Source organism: Molossus molossus, unplaced genomic scaffold (genome assembly GCF_014108415.1).
Source record: "Molossus molossus isolate mMolMol1 unplaced genomic scaffold, mMolMol1.p scaffold_m16_p_18, whole genome shotgun sequence".
NCBI classification, from domain to species: Eukaryota; Metazoa; Chordata; class Mammalia; order Chiroptera; family Molossidae; genus Molossus; species Molossus molossus.
The window spans coordinates 49,484,950-49,510,716 of NW_023425353.1; the positions used below are offsets into that span (position 1 = coordinate 49,484,950).

The following is a 25,767-nucleotide window of genomic DNA, read 5'->3' on the forward strand; positions in this document are numbered from 1 at the left end:
AGGCTGAGAGGTAAAGCTGCCTAGGAAAAGTTTAAAGCTAGCAGAGGTTGATTCATGAGGTTTAAGGAAAGAAGCTGTCTCCATAACATAAAAGTTCAAGGTGAAGCAGCAAGTGCTGTTGTGGGAGCTGCAGCGAGTTATCTAGAAAATCTAGCTAAGGTAATTAATGAAGGTGGCTACACTAAACAATAATGGAGATGAAGCATTCTTAGATTGGAAGAAGATGCCATCTAGGACTTTTGTAGCTAGAGAGGAAAAATCAATACCTGTCTTCAAAGCTTCAGCGGACAGGCTGATTCTCTTGTTAGGGGCTGGTGCAGCTGGTGACTTTTAAGTTGAAGCCAGTGCTCATTTGCCACTCTGAAAAGCCTAGGTCCCTTAAGTATTATGTTAAATCTGCTCTGCCTCCCCTATAAATAGAACAACAAAGCCTGGGTCATAGCACATCTGTTTACAACATGGTTTACTAAATATTTTAAGCCCACTGTTGAAACCTATTGCTCAGAAAAAAAATTCCTTTCAAAATATGTATTACTGGTCATTGATAATGCTTCTGAGCTGATGCAGAAGTGCAAGGAGATTCATGTTCTCTTCATGCCTGCGAACACAACATCCATTCTGCAGCCTGTAAATCAAGAAGTAATTTCAGTCCTTGATGGTTTGACTCAGCAGTTAGTGTTGGTCTGGAGACCAAATGGTTGTGGGTTCGATTTCTAGTCAAGGGCACATCCCTGGGTTGCAGGTTTGACCTGGCCCTGACAAGGTTTCTCTCACATTGATGTTTCTCTCTCTGTCTTTTTTCCCCTCCCTCCCTTATACGCTATCAAAAAAATTTTTTTAAAAATCAATGGAAAAACATCCTCGGTGAGGATTAACAACAACAACAACAACAAAAGTAATGTCAACTTTCAGGTCTTATTATTTAAGAAATATATTTCGTAAAGCTGTGGCTCCCATAGATAGTAATTCCTTTGATGGATCTAGGCAAAGTAAATTGAAAACCTTTTGGAAAGGATTCATCATTTTAGATGCCATTAAGAACATTCATGATTCATGGGGAGAGATCAAAATATCAATATTAACAAGGATTTGGAAGAAGTTGATTCCAACCTTCATGAATGACTTTGAGGAGGAGTTCAAGACTTTAGTAGAGGAAGTAACTGCAGATATGATGGAAGTAGCAAGAGAACTAGAATTAGAACTGGAGCCTGAAGATGTGACTGACTTGCTGCAATCTCTTGATAAAACCTGAGGAGTTGCTTCTTATGAGCAAAGAAAGTGGTTTCTTGAGATGGAATCTACTCCTGGGGAAAATGCTGTGAAAATTGTTGAAATGACAACAAAAGATATAGAATATGACATAAACTTAGTTGATAAAGCAGAAAAAGAGTTTGAGAGGACTGAATTCAGTTTTGAAAGTTCTACAGTGAGTGAAATGCTATCAAACAGCATCACATGTTACAGAGAAAACATTCATGAAAGAAAGAGCTAATTTGTGTGACAAACTTCATTGTTGTCTTATTTTAAGAAATTGTCAGCACCACCCCAGCCTTCAACAACCATCATCCTGATCAGTCAGCAGCCATCAACACTGAGGCAAGACTCACCACCAGCAAAAAGATTACGACTCACAGAAGGCTCATATGATGGTAGCATTCATAAGGTTATTTTTCAATTAATTTATGTACATTTTTGGGGCAAAGTGTCATATACACTTAATAAACTACAGTAGGTGCAAACATGATTTTTATATGCACTGGGAAACCAAAAAATTCATGCGACTTGCTTTATTGCAATATTTATTTTATTGCGGTGATCTGGAACCTAACTTGCAATATCTGTGAGGTATGCCTGTATAGGGATTGAGCTCACTAATTCTGGAGCTGGATTACCTATGTATGAATTCCAACTCTGTCACTTACTAGTTATAGGGACTTGGACAAGTTCTAAACTCAGTGCCTCAGTTTCCTCATCTATAAAATGAGAATAATAATACCTACCTCATAACCTTGTTAAGTTAAAATGAGTGATTTGTGAAGTGCTTAAGACTGTATCTGACACTTAGTACTATGTAAGCACCAGATAAATTAGTAAATTTAAAAATAATAGAATCTTTAATAGAACTCCTAAGGAAATAAAATATGTACTCAGTCAATTCCTCCCTATTGTAAACAGAGTTCTAATCTCATTTTCTTGTCCTGCAGAGACCAAATGATAAATGTTTGTGTTCTGATGTTTTATGATATTGATAGCTAACATTTGAAAAATGCTTAATACTTTATTAAATACTTTTTAAATAGACTATCTCATATGATCCTCACTCATTGTTAAGAAAGTTGAGACTCAGGTTAAATGACTTGCCTGAGGTCACACAACAGCAGAACTGGGACTAAAGCCCAGGTCTTCTGATTACAAACTCTAGGTTTTTGTATTATATGTCTACCTCCTTGAAATTTACATTGGGCCATCTGCTTCTAATCTTCATAAACATACCAAACTCATAATAGGCTGTCATCACTAAACTGGAAAATCATGAAGTCCTTCTTATTGATCTTCTGTTAATTTAGCTAACTTGATTAATTAACTTAACCTTTAACCGGGGCTTTTCAAAGTTGGACAAAGATGTGAAAGCTCTCTTTTTCACATTTAGTGGATTGATTCTGAGCCATAGATTTAGAGCTTCTTCATGGCTCTCATTAAAACTTAGTATTTATTTCACTCCCTGTAACCTTACCCAAGATTTGTTTTTTTTGTTTGATTTTACTGTACTGTTGGTTCCCAAGCTTGCTCCTCATCACAGTCTCCCATAGAGCTTTTTGAAAATGTATATTCTTTATTTTTCAACCATAAAATATGAGCAACTCCTGCCATTTGTTTATTTATTTATTTTTTTCCTCATCCGAGGACATTTTTCGATATTTTGTTCAGGTAGAGTGGGAGGGAGAGAGAGAGAGAGAGAAAAACATCGACGTGAAAGGGACACATGGAGTGGCCACCACCCACACGACCCAACCAGGGCCGGGGACAAACTGCAACTGAGGTATGTGCCCTTAGCGGGAACCGAACCCGGGTCTCTCCAGACCGCAGGCCGACGCTCTAACCGCTGAGCCAAACCGACCAGGGCAACTCCTGCCATTTGTGACAACCTTGATGGACCTTAAAGGTATTATGTTAAGTGAGGTCTAGAAATACTGTATGATCTCACTTGTATGTGGAATCAAACAAACAAACAAACACACAAAAAAACACCCCCAAAACTCAAACTTATCGAAAAAAAGATCAGACTTGTGATTACCAGAAGGAGAGGGTAGGGGGAGGAGAAATTGGAGGAAGGTGGTGGTCAAAAGGTACAAACTTCCAATTATCAGATAAATAAGTACTAGGGAGATAGTGTGCAACTTGATGACTGCACTTAACATCGATAAAAAGTTTATCCTAAGAGTTCTCAACACAAGGAAAACCTATTTTTTTCTTCTTTCTTTTATTTTTATTGTACTGTATGAGATGATAGATGTTAGCTGAACCTAGATGGTAATCATTTCACAGTATATTTAAATTCAACCATCGTGCTGTATGTCTTAAACTTATACAGTGATGTATGTTAATTCTTTCTTAATAAAACAGGAAATATATATATTCCTGAACCTATATACAGGGCAGCATTCTGGGAATCTATTTAGTTCCTCAGTGAATCTCAAAAACTGTATAGTAGATTATTTTCCCATAAATACCTGTGTTTATTGGAACTGGCTAAAGAAGATGTTTATAAAAATATGTATTGTTTTTAGTGTGCTTATTTTGTGAAATGTATGAATGTGTTTATGAGTCTGTAGTGCTAAAGAAGCCAGGCAGATCTTCAACAAAATTGTGTTGCTAGACATCCTTGCTCCTTTCAATAGTTTCTCTCTTTGGTGGTGACTGATTTTCTCCAGGCTGTGACAGCTGGGCCCCCTTACTTTTTTCTTTTCTCAAAATTTGATTTCAGGTCTGTCACACTAAATGACTGACGTATTGGTTACATAAAAATTGTTTTCTGAAGGATGTCAGTCCAGATAATAGACCAGCCTAAAATGTCAGACTTGGCTTCTTTTAAAAAACAACCACCACAACACTGATCAGAAAGAATATATGTACCCCCATGTTCTTAGCAGCATTATTTACAATAGCTAAGATCTGGAAACAGCCCAAGTGTCCATCAGTAGATATGGATAAAAAAGCTATGGTACATATACACAATGGAGTACTATGCAACTGTAAGAAAAAAAGATCTCTTATCCTTTGAAGAGACATGAAGATTATTATCCTAAGCAAAACAAGCCAAGCAGAGAGAGACAAATATCACATGATCTCACTTATTTGTGGAATATAATGAACATAGCAGTCTGAGGAACAGGGTAGACCCAGAGACGTGGAAGGTAGGGTACAGACTGACAACCCCTAGAAAAGGGAGTTGTGGGAGGAGGGAAGAGAGAAACCACAGAACTTATATGCATGTATGCATAACCGATGGACATGGACAACAAAGCTGGAAATGGGGTCGGGGGATGGGGAGGAGGGTGTCAATGGGGCAAAAAGGAGAAACATCTGTAACAAAAATAAATTAATAAAAATAATTTTAAAAAGAAAACAACCACCACAGCCTGGCTAGTACGGCTCAGTGGATTGAGGGTTGTCCCATGGACTGAGAGGTCCTGGTTCGATTCCTGGTCAGGACATCTGCCTGGGTTGTGGGCTCGATCCCCAGAATGGGGTGTGCAGGAGGCAGCCAATTGATATTTCTCTCACATTGATGTTTCTGTCTGTCTCTCTCTAAAATACCAATAAAAACATATTTGAAAAAAACAAAAACAACCACTAAGGTGTATAGTGGTTGTCTATTCTGTCTTGATAGAAAAGGGGCTTGGATATTTAAAATATCTAGTAAATCTGTATTAAAGTCTAGGTTAATAAAGAGCTTGTCACATAGCCTGATTTTTCTGATTTGTCCATTGATGTTATTTTATCATAAACGGTTTGACTTCCTACTTCTCCTCTCACCCCCAGAGTTTCTGGGCTTACTCAGTTCCCATATTCAAACATAAAATCCCAGTATTCCAAGCCAAGTAATAGAATCACACTGTAAAGATTTAACTCTCAATTTTCTTTATTCTTTCTTTTCTGCCTGATTGATTTCTTCCCTAGTACTCATTGCATTTTTGGTATTATCTCCCAGGCTGATGTAAAGGATCAGACTAAACAGAGCTAGTACTTTTTTTTTTTTGTCAAGTTAACTGGTTTACACTTTCTGGTGGTGTGGGATGGGGCACAAAGTTGTTTGATCTTAAAATCTTGCTGACTTAGAGTAAGCAGAATTCCTATTTATGTCTAAGGAAACTTAACAAAGTAAGAAATATGTTTTAGAAAGCAGTGTTTGCTTCAAGTGTTAAATAGTTTGAATAAGCTGTCTAAATTATTGAAGTTGATTATTGAAGACTATGTGAACCTATGTTAAAGATGTCATCTAAGAGGGAAGCAGATATTAGGAAGCCAAGGAGTATGTGGTGCCCATAGGCGTGATGTGACTATCTTCTAGTTTATGTCAAAGGAACAGGAGTGCTCTTACTGTCTAGATTACTGGTTGCTGTTGCAGAAATCCAATTTAAGGAAGACAAGATATCCTTGTGATTAACTTTCTACTGAATTGCTTTAAGTGAAAACGATCTTCTCAACAGAGGAGAAGAGCGATAGCTTTGGCATGATAGTAAATAGAATGATGCATCATGGCGATACATGGTTAGCCGGGGAGCTGCACTGCAAGTTTGAATGTGGAGTAGCAGCAATCGACATAAATCACCAGGCAGAGCACTTTATAAAAGGCAGTCATGTTGATACTCATTTAGTGGGGGTGCATTCCAAAGGAAAATTATTTTATATTTCTTTAGATTATGAAATCTGTGACTTATATCCCCATATTTTAAGAGGCATATTATGTAAGAAATAACTTAAAGTAATGGTCAATATTTGAAGTCATTTCAGTGAATTTATGAAGCCAATAAAGCAGGCTAAGTACCTATGATTCTGGTTTTCCAGATTTTTATCATATGCTCAACACTGTGTCTAAAAGAAAAATTTTCTAAATTATAAGTACTTATTTTGCAGTTAACTTTAATATTGATATAATCAAAATTTGAATTGATAATTTTGTATTGTAGATGCTGTCATTGTACCTCCAGTATTGTAGTGAGGCTCTACCCCCCCCCCCCCCCCCCAGTAGGGCATATAAAGAAGCACTTGATTGAATTACTTTAGTTTCAAAATACGGTGATATTTTTTACATACCATTTAAAGCACTTGAAGTTAGATACACTTTTTTTAAAGGCTCCTAATATAATAGGATATATCAGTGGCCCATGAAACACTTTACAGATCTGAATTCTATGCACAAAATGAAGGTCCATGTTATTTTAGAAGTAATACCACCATATCATAATGCCAGATAGTCATCATGTTTATAAATTTATCTTTTAGCTTCCTAGGGATAATCACATAATTCAGGATTAAAATGTAACAATCTTTCCACTTTATCTTTTTTTTAAATCCTTACTTGAGGATATGTATTTTTCATTGATTTTAGAGAGGGGCGGGGGAGAGAGAGAGAGACAGCCTGACAGACAGACATCAGTCAGTTGCCTCCCATACACACCCAGACCAGAGATCAAACCCTCAACCTAGGTATGTGCCCTGGCCAGGAATTGAACCCACAACCTTTTGGTGTATGGGACAATGCTGCAAACAACTGAGCCACCCAGCCAGGTGCAACATTTCACTTTCATCAGCAATTTTCTGACTAGGTTTTACCTATACCACCCCGAAAAAAAAAAAAAAGCCTATTTATAATAATAAATATTTACTGAGCTCCTATCATTTGTAACTCTTCTAGGCTCAGAAGTGAACAAAACAGACAAAATTTAAATGCCCTTATGTGACAAGACATAGTAAACAAACAGATAAATTAATACAGATATGGTATGGTATGTTGTTGCTGAGTGCTGTGGGGAAAAATTAAGAGAGAACAGTAGGGCCCTGGCCAGTTTGGCTCAGCGGTTAGAGCGTCGACCTACGGTCCCGAGAGGCCCGGGTTCGGTTCCCGCTAAGGGCGCGTACCTCGGTTGCAGTTTGTCCCCGGCCCTGGTTTGTCGTGCGGGTGGCAGCCACTCGATGTGTCCCTTTCACATCGATGTTTTTCTCTCTCTCTCTCTCTCTGTTCCTGTCTCTCCCTCTCACTCTACCTGAACAAAAAAAAAAGGAAAAATGTCCTCGGGTGAGGATAAAAAAAAAAAAGAGAGAGAGAGAGCAGTAGGTAAAGTGAAGGAGTAGGGTGCCAAGGGGTGGAAAGACTACCACCTGCCGGTTACTCTCATCTTCAAAGCCCCTTAGCTAGAAAATGCTTCTCTACCAATCAAATACCAGTGGCTGTTTAATAATAACTTATTTTGATTGTTTTTTCCCCTTTCACTTATTCCAGAAAGTAGTCAGGTCCCTAGTTACTCCCATGTCCCACGGGAGTAGAGATTGTCTGTCTTCTTGACCTGAGTTCCTTGAGGATGGGAAGGATAGACTGGGAATGGAGAGTGCCTCGGAAAGGGACCGGCAGGAGCAGCAAGGCAGAGAAGGGGTTCTGCAGACTTGGAAGGGGATAAAAGTGTGTCAGTGCCCTGGGTGTAGTGGCAGGACCTCAGAGAAGGATAGCGGTGTGGTGAACCCACACCATCAAAGTTCCCAGCCTCTGAAAAGATTCTTTTGTCCAGGTGTGGCAACGAAGCTGTTAGACTGCCTTGCTTCAGGGGACTCAAACAAAGATGTTATTCATGTAATAATTACAGGTCGTAAAGTAATGATCTGTCCTCATTCTTCATTCACCATACTCTTTCCCCCAATTTATGTGAACCTGGGGAAAGTAAGTGGTGGCTCCAAAATGACTAAGATCAGTTATCCTTATTGGATTATGACCTTCTCATTCAACTTAGCAAAAATAAAATATTATGACACAGCTTACACATTCAAGTCTGCGGAGTAGAATTTATCATGCTACAACTCCAGGCTATTATATCTTGATTAATTTTCACATACAGAAGCAATCTTAGATACAAAGCAATGGAAAACATGAATTTCTGCCAGATTGCAGATTTCTCTCCACTGGTCTTGGTGGACAAACACATATGTATTCTTTTTCTTAAATTTGCTACTCCATATTAGTGTGTGGTGATAACACAACCTAACTCAGTGAGTCGAAAGTTACTGAGAAGTAATATTCACCTTCTTCAAATCCTGGGAATGTAAAAATGATATTAAGGTCTTCTGTCAGCCAAGAACACTTGACTGAAACAAGATCACATAGGGTAGTATTTATAAACTTCTCAATTTTGGACACAGCCAGGAATTTTCTCAGACATAGGGTGCTATCTTTCCCTTTCTAATCATTTGTTTAGTCTCAGGCCTCATGCTTACTCCAAATATTTGTATGCTTATTCATCTATCAAGAATACATCTGTCAGTATTTACTTTCATAAATTCACCCAAATTTTTAGACTATATGTCTTCCTTCTCTTTCCATGATGATTGCTTATTTTTTTCCCTCTACCTCAAATTTAATGAAATTAATTGAGAAAACTTAGGTTGCCAAAGTAATATAAAAATAATGAAGGACTTGTCCAGCCGGTGTGGCTTAGTGGTTGAGTGTCGACCCATGCACCAAGAGGTTGCTGGTTCGATTCCTACTCAGGACACATGCCCAGGTTATGGTGTGGGGTATGCAGGAGGCAGCCAGTCTATGTTTTCTCTCATTGATGTTTCTATCTCTCTCTCCCTCTCACTTCTTCTCTCAAATCAATAAAGAAAAAAGTTAAAAAAAAAAAAATAATGAAGGACTTGATTTTCCCTCTTGGGATTATAGAATTTACTAAAATTTGAAGGTGCACATCCTTTTCTATAATGTCATCTGAAGTCATTGATCTTAATTCTTGACTTTATAAGCTTTTAGCTTCTTGAAAATTTCTTTCTTAAACAAGTGTTTTTAAAAACTTGTCTGTGTTTTATTTTGTTTTGGGGTGGGAGGTAAGATCATTTAGAAGTTCTAAACTCATCAGATATATCCAGGTTTTAGTGAAAGGCATAGGTCTTTAAAACTACAAAGGCTGAGGACAAAAATAATTATTTTCACATTTCAAACTGTGGTACAAGGCTGTGTATGCAGCACTTACAGAGGAAATGACAAAACGGACTTGGCCCAATTTACATAAAGATATAAAGATATAAAAGGTTTGAGACCATACAGAATTTCTTTGAAGAAAATGATGGTGTACTGTGGCATTTTCCTTACACATTCTCCTTCCCTATCTTGGGAGAAGGAAAGATGCTCATTTTTCTGTACTAGTGGATTTTTGAGCTCTCTGTGTACTCTGGAAATTGAGCAGCATGGGATGCTGGTGTCCAACTTCCCCCTGAGCAATCTACAGAGAGAGTTGCCAGTTATCAGATCTGGCGGCAGGTCAGGAGAGCTAGAGGCACTGGGAATGGCCAGCATTACTACCATTTTTGGCAGCAACAATACAGGAAACATGAGAGAAAGAGTCAGGGGTCATTTTAAAAGGGTTCCCACCAAGACTGCTTTCTCTCCCCTGCAATCTAAGCAGAAAGATGCAGAAAAATGCTAATGGGTTTGGGGTTGAAGCAACCAGCTAGAAGAAAGACCTTGCCCTGTCACAAGGGAGCTGTTTCTAGTTGGGAGAAAACATTCTCCAAAACCCCAAAGGCACTCCACAAAAAAAACAAAACAAAACAAACAAAAAAACACTTTGAGGCCAGGAAGCACCAGATCCAGATTGCCATGATATCAATCAAATAAAACATCTGCCATTTCTCTTCCATTCTCCACACCTAACCCCTGCAACCCCAGAGGACCTAGAAGAGCACGTGGTGGGAAAGCAGCCTGCAGCCTGAATATGCTCTGGCTCGCGGAGCACAGAAGCTTGAACTTGACGTTCAGAATTTTATCTCTGACATGCGGGTAGACGTTTTACCTTTTTAATTTGGGGGACTAAGTAATAACTGTGTGACATTTCATTATCTGAGAGTTGCCAGGAAAGTCAGAGGACTTGCTGGAGAGTTCAGCCATCTAGATTCAAGTTGAAAAGTAAGTTTGAAGGCAGATACTATTGGTTTGATTTTGAATCCTGTTTTGAATAGTATTTGGTTTTGAACATTTCTTTGTAAATCTGAAGTTAATTATCTATTTGACTTCTGGTTAAAAGGCAAATGTAAATGTTTTCATGCCATTAAAAGGCAATTTTTTGTTTTAAAATAAATGGTAGTTTCCTCCTTGGGTTGGACTCATTCAAAACAGTGTTGTTTCCCCTGCTAATGTTTTTCCAAAATGTAAACCTTCAAGCTGAACATGTATCTCATTCAATACTATAGTATTTAAATTTCACTTAATCACAATGTTATTGATATAATTCAATCAATGTTGATATTCTTTCACCCTTCTCAAACTTGACTCTAGTAATTAGTATATAAAATGAATCTACTATGTTTGGTGACATGCCAAGTCTTTATTTCTTTCTTGTCAATCCAAAAACCTTTCCTTGGCATATTCCAGTTGAAAGGTTATGAAGATGTCTGAAAGAAATTAGTTTATGAAGGTGACTACAAGTAAACATTTCTTTGGTAGCTTCTGCAGAATAATTCAATTTAAATAAATGTGGATCACTTAAACATGTCTTGAAAAATATAAGAACTCACTCAACTGAAAGTTTTATTTTTAATTAGAGAAGAAATTGTTAACGTATGAAATTTGAGGGTTTTTTAAAAAAGAATGTAGGGTTGCTACTATTATTTAATTGTCCTGGTAGAACTGGCTAAAACAATTAGCCAAAGTAAGAAGCAAAAGTACACATATAAGAAAGGAAAAAAGCAAAATTATCATTATTAGTAGATAATTGTTTACCTGGGAAACCCATGGATCTCAAATGGAAAAACTATTATAAATAAAAATATTATAAACAATAGAAAAACTAAACAATAAGAAAATTCAGTTATGTGGGAGTTACAAAATTACTTTATAGATGTAACCAGTGTTAAAATATGAAGGAATAAAAGTTCACATTCATAATAGCAACAAAGCATACATAATACACTGGAGTAGGCTTAAAAACATGTACTATATATATGAGTAAAACTTTAGAATGCTACTAAGAGACAAGATAAAATCTAGGTAAATGGACAGATATAAAACTCTTCTTGGTTTTGAAGATTTTTCATACAATCTCAATTTAAAAAATTTAAAAGCAAATTCTAAAATACATAGGAAAAGTATATATAGAAGAGAGACTTAGGTTTAAAAAGCATAAAATTATAATCAAGCTCCAGTTGTTAAAGCAAGTATTAATAGCGATGCCACAGATGAATAGAACAATATAGAGTCCCAAACTAGACTCAGAGTACTTGGAAATATAGTTAGTGGTCATGGTTGTATTTAAATAATTTAAGACAAGTTGTATTGTTTAATAAGTTGCATGGGTACAGATGGCTAGCTAGTTTGGGAAAAAATGACGTGGAAGCTATACCTCACCCCTCACATCCAAATTAGTCTTAGAAAGATTAAAGGTTTAAATGAACTCAAAAGAAAATACAAGTATGTATACCAAAGATAAACTATAAACAGGAGATAATATTTTTAACATATAACAAAGGATTACCTTTTTAATATATGAAGATCTAATACATTAATAAGAAAAAGACCAAAATAAACAACACAGAAAATATAAATGGCTTTTAAAAATATGAAAAATTGAAGAATAAGTTCTTGATTTAATGTACAGCATAGTGGCTATAGTTAACAATATTGTAATATATGTACTTGAAAATTGCTGATAGTAGGTCTTACATGTTCTCACCACATACACAAAGTTTTATATATGAGTTATGGAGGTGCTAACTAACCCTATTGTAATAATTTCCCAATATATGTATATCAAATCATTACAGTGTACTTCTTAAATTTCTACAATGTTATATGTCAGCTATATCCCAGAAAAGCTGGAGAAATAGGAAAAACTGTTCATAATTATTACATTTAAGAGGTAAAAATCATAATAAAAAGGAAATACCATTTTTTCCTAAAACATTGACAGAGATCTGAAAGTTTGGTAACAAAAGTGTTCTCCAGAGTGTAAGGATACATTGTGGCGTTATAAATTGTGACCACCTCATTCAAGAGTGATTTCACAATAGCTTCCAAAATTGTGTTTTATTTATTTATTTAAAAATACGTACTTATTGATTTTTTTATAAAGAAAGGAAGGGAGAGGGAGAGAGAAACATTGATTGACTGTCTCCTGCACTCCCCCTACTGGGGATTGAGCTGGTAACCTGGGCATGTGCCCTGACAGGGAATTGAACAGAGACCTCTCAGTCCATGGGATGATGCTCAATCCACTGAGCCACACCAGCCGGGTTTGTCTTACATTTTCTTTATTACACAGTACGTACAACCTCTTATAACATGCTATAGCCTTTACTTATTTGTCATGCTTATTGTAGAGTATCTGTTTCATTGGCTAGAATGTAAGCTTTGTCTGTTTTCTTCAATGATGGATCCAGACTATATTGAATCAATAAATGAATTAAGAAATCTGCAAGACAAATGAAAAAACTCTAAGTATATGTAAATATTCATAGCATTATATATATGTGTGTGTGTGTGTGTGTGTGTATGAAATGTAAAAGCTCATAGATGCATACAGTATCTCTGAAAGACTGAGAGAAACTGGAAATAATGGGTGCCTTCTATACTTCTAGAATGTACACCTATCACTTCAATTAAAAACCAAACTTGTAGAAAACAAAATGCAATGCATAGCTGAGACTAATTCTGGAATTCAAAGTTCTTTGAGTCTTAACTTTTTGTTTCTTAGAAGATGTTTAATTGTATTACCACTAGGTGGCACATACTTACTGATAAATTCTTAAAGACAGTTGGACACAGGTTTTCTAGAAAGCTCTTCCGTTATCCAAACTCACCAAAGTTTACTTTAGCTATAAATTGCATTGATTTTTCTCAAGAAATTTCCTAACTTTGATTGTTTAGTGCTATATCAGTTTTTTGGCGATTTTTATCTGTAATTTCTTACTTAGCATTTGAGTTGGAGCCATGTCTTAAATCTGCAAATGATAGTTAAGATATCCTTAATTTAGTATAAATTTTCTAATGCTTATTGAATTGTATATCTCTACTTTTCATATTTTTTATATTTAATGACATAATGAATGAAAATTAAAGATTGTGTGTACAAAAGAAGATTTTTTTATTTGATTATATTGCTTTGCTGCTTTTATTCCAAATAAATCAATGTCCAGAACCACTTGCAATTTAAGAACCAAGTTCTGAATGCTTATATAATATGCAGAGATATTAGGCAAATGTATACTGTGGAGAATACAAAAATTAAATATTATGTATTGCCTCTGTCTTCAAGGCTCTTTCATTTTATGGGTGGAGACAATCATGCATGCAAATTAATTATAATACAAATCAGAATGTAGTTAATAATTAAATGAAAATATTAAGTGTAGTGAGAACTCATAGTAAATATTAATTTGGGCACTCCAACAATAAGGTAGACTTTGAGAAGAGCCGGGTGATTTTTTTAGCCATTTTTAACCTAGAGATTGTTTTTCTTTGCTAAATATATTTTTGACAAAACTAAATACATATTCAGAGAAAAGTGCTGTATTCAAGTAGAATAACATTTATTAAGTGCTTCCTACTCCAGCAAACTGTCATCTATTATTTCACTTAATATTCATGAGACCTTTTTTATTTTTATTTTATTTTTTTATAATCCTCACTCGAGAATATTTTTCCTATTTATCTTCAGATAGAGTGGGAGGGGGAGAGAGGGAGAGAAAGGGAGAGAGAGTGAAACATCAACTGGTTGCCTCCGACATGACCCCAACCAGGGCTGGGGACAAACCACAATCGAGGTACGTGCCCTTGACCGGAATCAAACCCGCGACTCATTGGTCTACAGACTGATGCTGTACTGCTGAGCCAAACTGGCCCGAGCGAGAGACCTTTTGATTTATGTACAGCTATTCACATTTTACAGATAAAGAAATTGAGGCACAGAAAGTTTAAGGAACTTGTATGACTATGTCAGCTGTCTGCCAGAACACCAAAACCAGATGTGAATTAAATTAATTTTCCTACAATAAGAAGCTTAGCTTTTTAATTTTTGCCAATTCAGTATTATTGCTATGTTACTTAAAAGGGAATCAACATTATTCTAATAAAGTATTAACATTGACTACTTTGTTACAATGGTAGTCTTAATTTTTATAACTTTCTAAGTGTGATATGAATCATATTAAAATATTAGTGAATCAAGAATATGACCCTTTTGGCTATTAACATGTAAAATTTCTACAACTTTGCTGTATTCTAAAATAATACTACAATAACAATCAGACAACAAGTCTAAGTAAATTATATTTGGTTCTAGTTCAACAGCTAAATCAGGTGGATATTAAAACACAAATATATATTGACAATCTTATTTTTCTGTGTTTCTTTAGCCAGGAAAATGTAAAAATAAAAAGAAGTGGTACATAAGTGCACGACAAGAAGCATGCCGTCTTTATGGATATTCTCCTGAGCAAAGACTGGAAATGTGCCACCTATCAAAACAGGGTATGTAATTTTTAATTTTTTGCCACCCCCAAATAAGGATTTATTCAGATGCATGCTTTCCAAAATGTGTATGCTCATTTAAAAATTTATATCTTTGTCCACTGAAAATTATTTTTTATGGATTAATATAGTATATATTTTACTCCCTGACTATTTTCAGTGACTACACATACACTCTATTTAAATGCAGGGGTTTTAATGATCGCATCTGTCGTCTTTGCTCTTTAGATTATCTACATAGGTCCTCTTGTGTATTTCAGAGCATGTATTTCAAAATTAGAGGCCATGGCTTTAAAATATATTTGTGGGGTGAAACTTTCATTGGATATTCTGTATTATTTCAGAACAAAGTATTTTTAAATAAATTCAAGGCAGAGATAAAAGATTATCTTTAATTATTTTTAATTAGGTGAAAAATATAATATGTCAGGTCATTTTCAAAGAAAGTATTTTTTGAATCATAAATATGGTTTATACATTGGTTTCCAAATGAATTCATCATAAGGATTATAGTAAGTATAACATTTTTAAACTAGAAAATTATGATTATCACATAAAAATGTTGATTTTCAATAAACTTAAATGTCTCTACTTAATAATCATAATAATTTTCTATCTTACAAAGGCCCCTTTTCATTTTTTTTTTTTTTTTTATCTTTTTTTTTTAATCCTCACCCGAGGATATATATATATTTTTTATCCTCACTCGAGGACATTTTTCGATATTTTGTTCAGAAAGAGTGGGAGGGAGACAGAGAGAGAGAGAGAAACATCGACGTGAAAGGGACACATCGAGTGGTCGCCACCCGCACGACCCAACCAGGGTCCGGGACAAACTGCAACCGAGGTACATGCCCTTAGCAGGAACCGAACCCGGGACTTTCTGGTCCGCGGGCTGATGCTCTAACCGCTGAACCAAACCGGCCAGGGCGTCATTTTATCACAGTAATTTTTTTCTCCTTTGGAAAAGTTCAGTATCTATATTTTAAAACTTACATGTAAAAACATTTTAGTTGAGAAAATGTTTAAATATTAACCCAACCTATTAACTTTAGATTTTGAAAGCAAATATATGTAGGTTAGAAAAGAGTAGAAAAAGAATGACAAGCACACTACTTGGGCTTACTCTGAGTCCAGGAAAAGAGACATTTGTTATCATAAATGAGATTTTATTCCTTGTGCTGTAAATATAATGTCTTTTTTTTTCATCCTCACCTGAGGACATTTTTCCATTTTTTGTACAGATAGAGTGGGAGGGAGAGAGAGGAAGAGAGAGAGAGAAACATCGATGTGAAAGGGACACATCGAGTGGCTGCCACCCGCACGACCAACCAGGGCCGAGGACAAACTGCAACCGAGGTACATGCCCTTAGCGGGAACCGAACCCGGGTCTCTCCTCCGGACCTCAGGCCGATGCTCTAACCGCTGAGCCAAACCGGCCAGGGCTATAATGTCTTTATTATTAGCAATATAGGTTGAATTCACTCTGTTGTCAAAATACAATTTTGTGTTTTGCATAGACTATACATTTCTATTATGTAACCAAAATAATATTTGAAATATTTAGTTTTTTAAAACATTAATACCTTGAAGTAACACAATAATTTACTTAAAAATTATGCTATGGCCATTTCACACTAGCAGGAGACCCACTCTCTCCATAAGTTACGGAACTGTGTCTTTGCCATTGTTGTATATGCCAGGGCATTTATGTCTGGGTCTTTGGGCATTCTGGCTTGTGCAGGGACCCTATAGACAAGCTATTTTTTCATCGGGTCTGCAGCAACAGACCACCATTTTCTTACTGGAAATCTGATGATATTTGCATGTAGAATTTGGTGTAATTCAGCCTGATTATTGAGAGCCTTTGCCTAAGGACTTGCATTTTCTCTGAAGTAGCTAAAAAAGGGGGCATGAATAGACTACTAGGAGTTCAGTCTTTGCCATAACTGTCTCACTTACTTTCTATTCACTCTTCACTATCTCCAAAATAGACAATTTAATCCTTGTTTCTGCTTAGCTTTCAGGGTGAATTCTAGTATGCATTTAGCTTTTTACTGTGTTTAAAAGTAGCTTTGAGAGATAATTAGCTACTGTTTATATAACTTTACAAAAATTGAGTAACCTAAAGGCAAACCATTTATTTAATCTCAGCAATTTTGAGGATTTCTTCATCCTGAAATTTCTTCTTCCAACCTAGAAATAATTACTATTAATTTTGGGGCCTCAATTCTTCCTGACCTGTAGAAATTGGCACACTATTATGTATAACTCTTTGTTGAGATCTAGAGTCAGTAAATGACATATAAATATAGACCCAGTCAGACTGTGATAAATTTTAATGTACTGTCACATGATGGTTGGCCTGTATTTGTTGTATTAACTATTACTCCAAATGAATGATTCTTCTGCGGAAGATAGAAAACTTTTTCTTATATAGGAAAATTCATTATAATTATATTTTAAAAATGAATAGGGTATTATCTATATGGTCTCTTTATAATTCAGCCTTAGGCTTTTGTATTTATTTGTAGAGTTAATATTTTCTTACATGCTCTGCATTTTACAGTAGATGTCCCTATCTCTACCTTTTTTTTTTTTCAGAATTATTTAAAAAAAATAAACTTTATTTTTTAGAGCAGTTCTAAGTTCACAGCAAAATTAAGCAAAAAAGTATAGTTTACGTATGTTCCCTGCCCCACCACTCAACATCCCTCACCATAGTAGATTTGTTACCATCTATGAACCAACTTTGACACATCATTATCCTCCCATAGTTTACATTAAGGTTCACTCTGTGCTGTACATTCTATGGGTTTTGAAAAATGTATAATGACACGTATTCATCCTTGTAGTATCATACAGAATCATGTCACTGGCCTAAAAATGCCCTGAGTTCTACCTATTCATTCCTCCCTTTTCTCCATCCCTCCACCAATAACTGGCAGCTACTGATCTTTTTACTGTTTCCATAGTTTTGCCTTCTACAGAATGTCATATGGTTGTAATCACACAGGATATGGCCTTTTCAGATTGGCTTCTTTCACTGAATAATAAGCATTTACGTTTCCTCCATGTCTTTATAGCTCTTTTCTTTTTTTAGCACTGAATAATATTACATTGTTTGTATGTAGCAGAATTTATATATTGACGTACTGAAGGATATCTTGGTGGCTTCCAACTTTTGGCAATTACGAATAAAGCTGTTATATACATCCATGTATAGATTTTTGTGTGGATATAAGTTTTCAGCTCCTTTGGGTAAATACAAGGAGTGCAATTGCTGGATCATAGAGTGAGAGTATGTTTAGTTCTATAGGAAACTGCCAAACTATCTTCCAAGTGCCATTTTGAATTCTCACCAGCAGTGAAAGACAGTTCCTGTTGCTCCATGTCCTTGACTATATTTGGTGGTGGTGGTGTTCTGGATTTTGGTCATTCTAAGTTTAGTGGTATCTTATTGTTTTAATATAAAACTCTCTAATGACATGTGATGAACAAACAGCCTTTCATATGCTTGTTGCCATTTGTGAATCTTTTTTGGTTAGGTGTCTGTTCATTGCCCATTTATTTACTTACTTATTTATTTATTTATTTTATTAGTTGTTTATTTTCTTATTAAGTTTTAAGAGTTCTTTGTATATTTTGGATATCAGCCCTTTATCAGATAAGCATTTTGCAAATATTTTCTCCCAGTCTGGGGATTATCATCTCATTCTTTTAACAGTGTCCTTTGCAGAGTAGCAGTTTTTAATTTTAATTAATCCAGCTTATTATCTTTTTTTGTTTATGGACCTTGCCTTTGGTGTTGTAAAAAGTCATCAGCATACCCAGGGTCTTCTAGACTTTCTTCTATGTTACCCTCTAGGAGTTTTATTATTTTGTATTTTAATTTGAGATGTGTTATCCATGTTGAGTTACTTTTTGTGAAAGATGTAATATCGGTGTATAAATTCAGTTTTTGGCATGTGGATATCTAGTTGTCCCAACACCATTGGTTGAGAATACTGTCTTTTTTCCATTATCTTTACTTCTTTGTCAAAGATCACTTGACTATATTTATATGAGTTTATTTCTGGGCTCTCAATGTGTTTCATTGTTCTGTTTTTTTATTAGTTTTCCTGATACTCACTGTGTTGATTATTATAGCTTTATAATAGTAAGTCTTTCATTCAGATAGGGTCAGTCCTTCAACTTAGTCTTTTTCATTGTTGTGTTAGCTCTTTAGGGCCTTTGCCTTTCTATAGAAACTGTAGAATCAGTTTGTTGATTTCTGTAAAATAATTTGCTAGAATTTTGATTGGGATTGCATTGAATCTGTAGATCAAGTTGGGAAGAAGTCGCATCTTGACAATATTGGGGCTTCCTCTCCATAAATGGGGATTATATCTACATTTATTTTGTTCTTTGATTTTGTTTATCACAATGTTTTAGTTTTCCTCAAATAGATCTTGTTGAGATGTTGTTAGATTTATGCCTAACTATTTCATTTAGGGGAGCACTAATGTAAACGGTAATGTGTTTTTAATTTCAAATTCCACTTGTTCATTGCAGGTAAATAGGAAAGTGATTGGCTTTTATGTACTAACCTTGCTATAATCACTTATTTGTTCCAGATTATATTTTTTTATTCTTTCAAATTTTCTACATATATTATCATGTTATCTGTGAACAAAGTTGCTTTTATTTCTTTCTTTCAATCTGTAACTTTTTTTTCCTTGTCTTATTGCATTAGCTAGGAGTTCCAGTATAATACTGAAAAGAGTAGTGAGGGAGAACATCTTTGACTTATTCCTGATCTTAGTGGAAAAGCTTTGGGCTTCTCACCATTAAATATGATGTTAATTATAGGTTTTTATTTTTAATTCTCATTATCCAGTTGAGGAAGGTTCACTCTATCCTTAGTTTGCTGAGAGTTTTTATCATGAATGCATGTTGGATTTTGTCAAGTGCTTTATCTGCATCTAACATTATCTATCATGTGACTTTTCTTCTTTAGCCTGTTGACATAGCTTGCATTAATTGATTTTGAATGTTGAACCAGCTTTGTATACCTGGGATAAGTCCCACTTGATTGTGGTATATAATTCTTTTTGTAAATTGTTGGATCTCATTTGCTAATATTTTGTTGAGATTTTTTGCATCTATGTTCATGAGAGATACTGGTCTGTAGATTTCCTGTAGTATCTTTATTTGGTTTTGGTATTAGGATAATACTGGCCTTATTGAATGAGCTAGGAAGCATTCCCTCTGCTTTTATCCTCTGGAAGAGTTTGTAGAGAATTGATACAGTTTCTTCCTTAAATGTTTGGTAGAATTTACCAGTGAACCCATATGGTCTTAACACTTTCTGTTTTGGAAGGTTATTTTATTAATTCAATTTTTAAAATAGATATTGTTCTCTTCAGTTTGTTTCTCTTGTGTGACTTTTGGCAGAGAAACAGCTTTGGTTTTGCTTATTTTTTCTATTGATTTTCTGTTTTTAATTTCATTGGTTTTTGCTCTAATTTTTATTTCTTTTCTTGTGTTGACTTTAGATTTAACTTGCTCTTTTTTTCTAGTTTTCTAAAGTAGAAACTTAGATTATTGATTTTAGATCTTTATTCTTTCATAATAATAATATGCATTCAATGCTATAAATTTCCCTTTAGACATTGGTTTCACTGAATATCAGAAATTTTTATGAGCTGTATTTTTGTTTTCATTTAGTTCAAAATATTTTATTTATTTTTTTAAATTAAATAATTTATTTTTATGTTCCTCCTTTTCCCCCCACTTATTTCCCCTCCCCCTCCCTCCCCGCCCTGTCCCAGCTTTGTTGTCCATGTCCATTGTTCATGCATACATGCATAGAAGTTCTGTGGTTTATCTTTCCCCGACCACCCCCTCTTCTGGGGATTGTCAGTCTGTACCCCACTTCCACATCTCTGGGACTACCCATTCCTCAAAATATTTTATAATTTTTATTGAGATTTCTCTTTTGACTCGTGTTATTTGAATTTTACTCTTCAGTCTCCAATTATTTTTGTGTTTTTAAATGATCTGTTTGCTTTTGATTTGTAGTTTATTCCATTGTGGTCTGAGAGCAGATTATTGTATACTACTTTTTTTATACATGTGTTTTATTTTTATCTTATCTTATTTAATTAATTAAATTTATTATATGCCTTCACCAAAAGGGTTAGACTATTAATTCCAGAAAAACAACACTCTTTTTAGTGAGATATATGTGCTTCTTGAATAACTAGGGGGAAATCAGCAAAAGCTGCAGCTGTGGAGGGGGGCTTCCTTCAACACCTGGCCACTCCTGAGGACCTGAGCTCTGAAGGAGCTTCTAGAGAAGACGGAGGGACCAGAAGTGGGCCGGGACACAGGTGGGGAGTGAAAGGTGTGGAGTGAGAACCTTCTTTGAAAGACTGGAGTCCATGAGGCCTTTTGTAACATTCAGCAACAGTGAGATTAGTATTAACTACATATTGGAGCCTACTCCTGTTTTCTACTTCTTCAATTTCTGTAGTTTTCTTCTGGGCATTTATCTGTTTCACCTAACTTGTCTAACTTGGTGACAGATAGGTGTTCCTGTTATTTCCCTAGAATCCTTTTCATTTCTGTGAGATCAGCAGTGCTATTTTCTCTCTCATTCCTGATTTTAGGAATTAATACCCCCTCCAACACATACCCACACCCACATACACCCCTTTTTTTTGTCCTGGTCAACCTAGCTAGTTTTGTCTAATTTTTAAAAATCTTTTCAAAGAACCAACTTTTGGTTTCTTAGATTTCTTGGACGGATTTTCTATTTCATTTATTTCTGCTCTAATGTTATTTCTTGCCTGTTAGCTTTGGATTTTGTTTGCTCTTCTTTTTCAGATTTCTTATGGTCAAAGGCTAGATTATTGAATTGAGATATTTCTTATTATTTAAATATAGATATTTTAGCCATATATTCTAAGCACTGCATTAGCTGCAGCACACAAGTTTTGGTCTATTTGTTCTTCCTTTCATTCACACTTTCTTACTGCTCTGCGACTTCTTTGTTTAATTTCCAGCTACTTGTGAATTTCCCACATTGATTTGTAATTTAACTTCATGGTAGACAGTGAACAGCTTGGTGTGGTTCATTTAAAAGCTAAGAACTGTTTCTTGTCCCACCCAATGCTAGGGGTTATGTTGGCCCTGCTGCCTGTACCTTGGTTCCAGCCTGCATGTCCTTGTGTTAGGGATCCAACCTTCTGTGGCCTGGACAGGTGCTTCTGTCAGAACAGGAAGTGTTTGGTCACCACTGTGAGGAATACCCTTCAAGGTCACCACAATGACTTTCATTATCCTCTCCATACTAGGAACCAGTTCCAAGGCCTTCCCACCCAGTCTCTTCGGCCAGGTGGCTCGGATAACACCCCAACACATAACCCAGAGTGATTTGCAAGGCCCATTATCTTCTGACCCCTGACTGCACTACCCGTGTGTTTTATGTTGAAGAATGTAGTCTGTCTGTGTGAATGTTCCAAGTAAGTTTGAGAATCATGTGTATTCTGCTGTTGTTGGATGAAGTAGTCTGTAGATGTTGATTATACCAGTAGATTGATGGTATTGGGTTCAACTATGTCCTTACTGATTTTCTAGTTGCTGGACCTGTCCATTTCTGGTAGAGGGGTATTAAAGTCTCCAGTTACAATAGTGGATTTGTCTATTTCTCCTTGACTTCTATCAATTTTGTCTCACTCTACTGTTTGACAAATATTAATGATTATGTCTTTTTGGAATATTGACCACTTTATCTTTATGCAATAATAGGTTAGGCTCAAGTAAATTAGTTTATCTTGAGGGCACACCTTGGTAAGAATGGAATGCTCTGGCATATTTCAAAATGGTAATTTTTTTCCTTCCGCTGCCTGAAGCACAAGGGGATTTTTCTTTGGTCGTTGCTCTAGAACCTGGTAAAACTCTTGGAGGTAAATTCATAAAAATGTTTCTCCCTCCCCCGTAGCTGGGTCCCCCTCCAGCAGTTCATCAATTACAGCTTATGTTCATCTACTCTGGCACTGGTTCTTGTGGATTTCTGCTCTGATAAGTTGTGATTCTATGTATTTGCCTGTCTGTCCCTCCAAATTTTGGGGCAGTAGTCTGCCTTGTGACCTCACTTCTCTGAGTAATATAAGAAAAGTTACTGATTTTCAGGTGTTTTTCAGCTTTATACTTGTTAGGACAGAATAGTGACTTCTAAGCTCCTTACATGCCAGACTGGAAACCAGACTGTCCTCTATCTTTTTAAGAAAATGTTCTCAGCTGTCACATTTCAAGAAGCACATACTGACAGTTTTTCTGAGGCCAGGAATGGACACTCTTAAAAAAATTATTTAAAGGCCCTGGCCGGTTTGGCTCAGCAGTTAAGAGCATCAGCCTGCGGTCCAGAGAGACCCGGGTTCGGTTCCCGCTAAGGGCACGTACCTCGGTTGCAGTTTGTCCCCGGCCCCAGTTGGGTCGTGCGGGTGGTGGCCACTCGATGTGTCCCTTTCACGTCGATGTTTCTCTCTTTCCCTCCAACTCTATCTGAACAAAATATGGAAAAAATGTTCTCGGGTGAGGATTAAGAAAAAAAAATTATTTAAAGAAAAGATGCCATTGATTTATGATGATATTTGTACTCCTCTCTAATATGGTTATAAATAAAAATATTTAACATCTGTTATGGGTCATGAAGCATAACCACCTCTATTCATTGGGAACATTTTTATTTTCTACTTGTAATTCCTTTCTGCTCTTTCAAAATATGGATATAGCTCAGAAGAGGAGTAAAGGCCCTTTTAATAATCCAAATCTACATTTCCTGTTAATTGCTTTTCACTCTGTATCTGAAGGTTTCTACATTCAGAGATTCCTGAAGGGAGGAAATTAAACCTTTCTCATTAGGGAACATTCAACTCTTAGAAAGTGATTAGTGTTGCTAGATTTGAACACAGGCCTGCTGTTATTAATAGTGAAATCACTAGAAATTGTAATGTTTTTAAGTATTATATCAGAATTTCCCTTTAGCATTTAAAAATCAGAGTGGTTGTTGATATTCCCCAAAACACTCTCATATGGCATTGGGAGGTGGTTTTGTAACTTTTGAACATAAAATTTTCTTTGAACAACAGTTTGGATATTTCTGTACCAATTTATCTCCCTACTGAAATTTTACGTAAGAATGATATGTGTTTTGAGTAGAAACAAAAATTTCTATTCTATTTTCATTAGTATGCAAGCAGGGTCCATTGAATCCAGTTTTAGTTTCTTTTGTGTGTGGTTTTAATTATCTGTAAAGATTAATATTTCATCATGACTTTTATTATTAGAGGTCTTCAAAAGAACAAGGAGATATTTTTTTGATACAACAAAATTAATTTTATCTTGTACTTACTATTAGGTTCTACTGGGCCCTTTTATAAATCTAAAATATTTTATGGAATTTCATTGGCTTTATTTTTTCTGATATCTTGAAATTTTTTCTATTGTTATCATTACTCATTAGTTATTCTCAACTATGTTATAAAGACTAAAATTATTTATTGAAATGGAAGAATGATGAAATCACTTAAAAAGATTATTCAATAGTGTTTATATTATTACTAAACTATTTTTTCTGGTATCCCAAAGGTTAAAATATTTTTCTCTCACTTTCTCTCTTTCTCCTCCCCTCTCTCTCTCTGTCACATATCAAAACAGCAAAATTTCTTTGGTAGCTAAAATGGAAGAGAACATTGTTGAGTATCTATTATCTGTCAAACATTGTTTTAGGAGCCTTATTTACATAGATTATATTATTTAAATCATATAATATACTAATAAGGTAATAATTATTACTCCTGGTTTATCAATAAATAAACTGAAGTTCTAAGTTTTATATGTTAATTTATACAATGTCAATGTTCTATGTACTTTAATTAATAAATTACATTAATTTGTTCGGGAAAAGTGTTCATTTAAGATTCATATAAGGTTTTGAATAAAATACTTCTACATTTATTAATTGTAAAAAAAATTTCATCTATTGCATATAAAACATGATCCCTGCCTTTAAGGCACATTCTGGTCTTGCAGAGTACTTAGACATATATAGAGGCAACCATAGTTCAAAGAAAAAAATTCTGTGATCTAAGATGACTAGATGTACAAAAGAGGTGGGTCTTTCTCCTAGTGGGATGTATTTTTCTTTAACATTAAATAAAGGTAACCCTAAACTTTATTGTTAATGTCTATAGCTCTTTCCATTTTTCATTATTACAATATTAAGGTTTAAAAAACGTATCTGTGAATAAATATTTACATATAAACTACTCAGCTATGGAACTCCAAATTGAAATTTTAAAAAAAATTCACGGGTTATGGCAATAATTTTTACTAATGCATATACACACATGTGCATGCACACACATGCACATACATACACAATTTTGCAAACATCAAAATAATATAATTTTGAATATTCTATTGAATATTTAAATAATTGTCTATATTCTGTTTGGTTACTAATTATTTTTGGTGTTAGGAGCAGTAGAGCAAGAAAACGTACGGTTGTTCTCATTCTTACTGAGTCTTTCTCTGAGGCACCGCAGGCAGCTCAGTGGTCCCAAATGGAGGCAGCAGAAATCTTGAAAAGACTGGGGACTTACAGTCCTATGGGTTTGGCCCCACCCACTTCATGACCTCAGGGAGGGTATGTAACTTACCTTAGCCTCAATGTCCTCACCTATGAAGGTGGGGATGGACGACATATCTTGCAAGATACGAGGATTTAATCATGAGGATTAAATAAAGTAATGTCTACATAGTCTTTATCTCATGTCTGGCACATAGTAGACGTACAAGTAGAAGTAGCTGGGATTTAATTCCAGATCCTATGTACCCCAGAGCACGCAAACTGACGTAATCTAGAAATAAGATACATGTTATGCTAAATAAAGGACATCCAAACAACCAGTCATATTTAAGGGAGGTGGTTTGTTAGATTAGCATACAAATTCCTGATGTTATTATTATTTTTTAATTACTTTGTTCTA

At 35.3% G+C, this 25,767-nt stretch overlaps 1 protein-coding gene across 1 annotated transcript in view; it reads left to right on the plus strand.

Annotated features, from left to right (window-relative positions):
- Positions 1 to 25,767, plus strand: part of ZCWPW2 (zinc finger CW-type and PWWP domain containing 2) — an 80,304-nt gene that overhangs the window by 23,536 nt on the left and 31,001 nt on the right. The window contains exon 4 of the mRNA XM_036266096.1: positions 14,614 to 14,728. Coding sequence (XP_036121989.1) covers positions 14,614 to 14,728 — 115 coding nt within the window. The remainder of the gene's footprint in view (positions 1 to 14,613; positions 14,729 to 25,767) is intronic.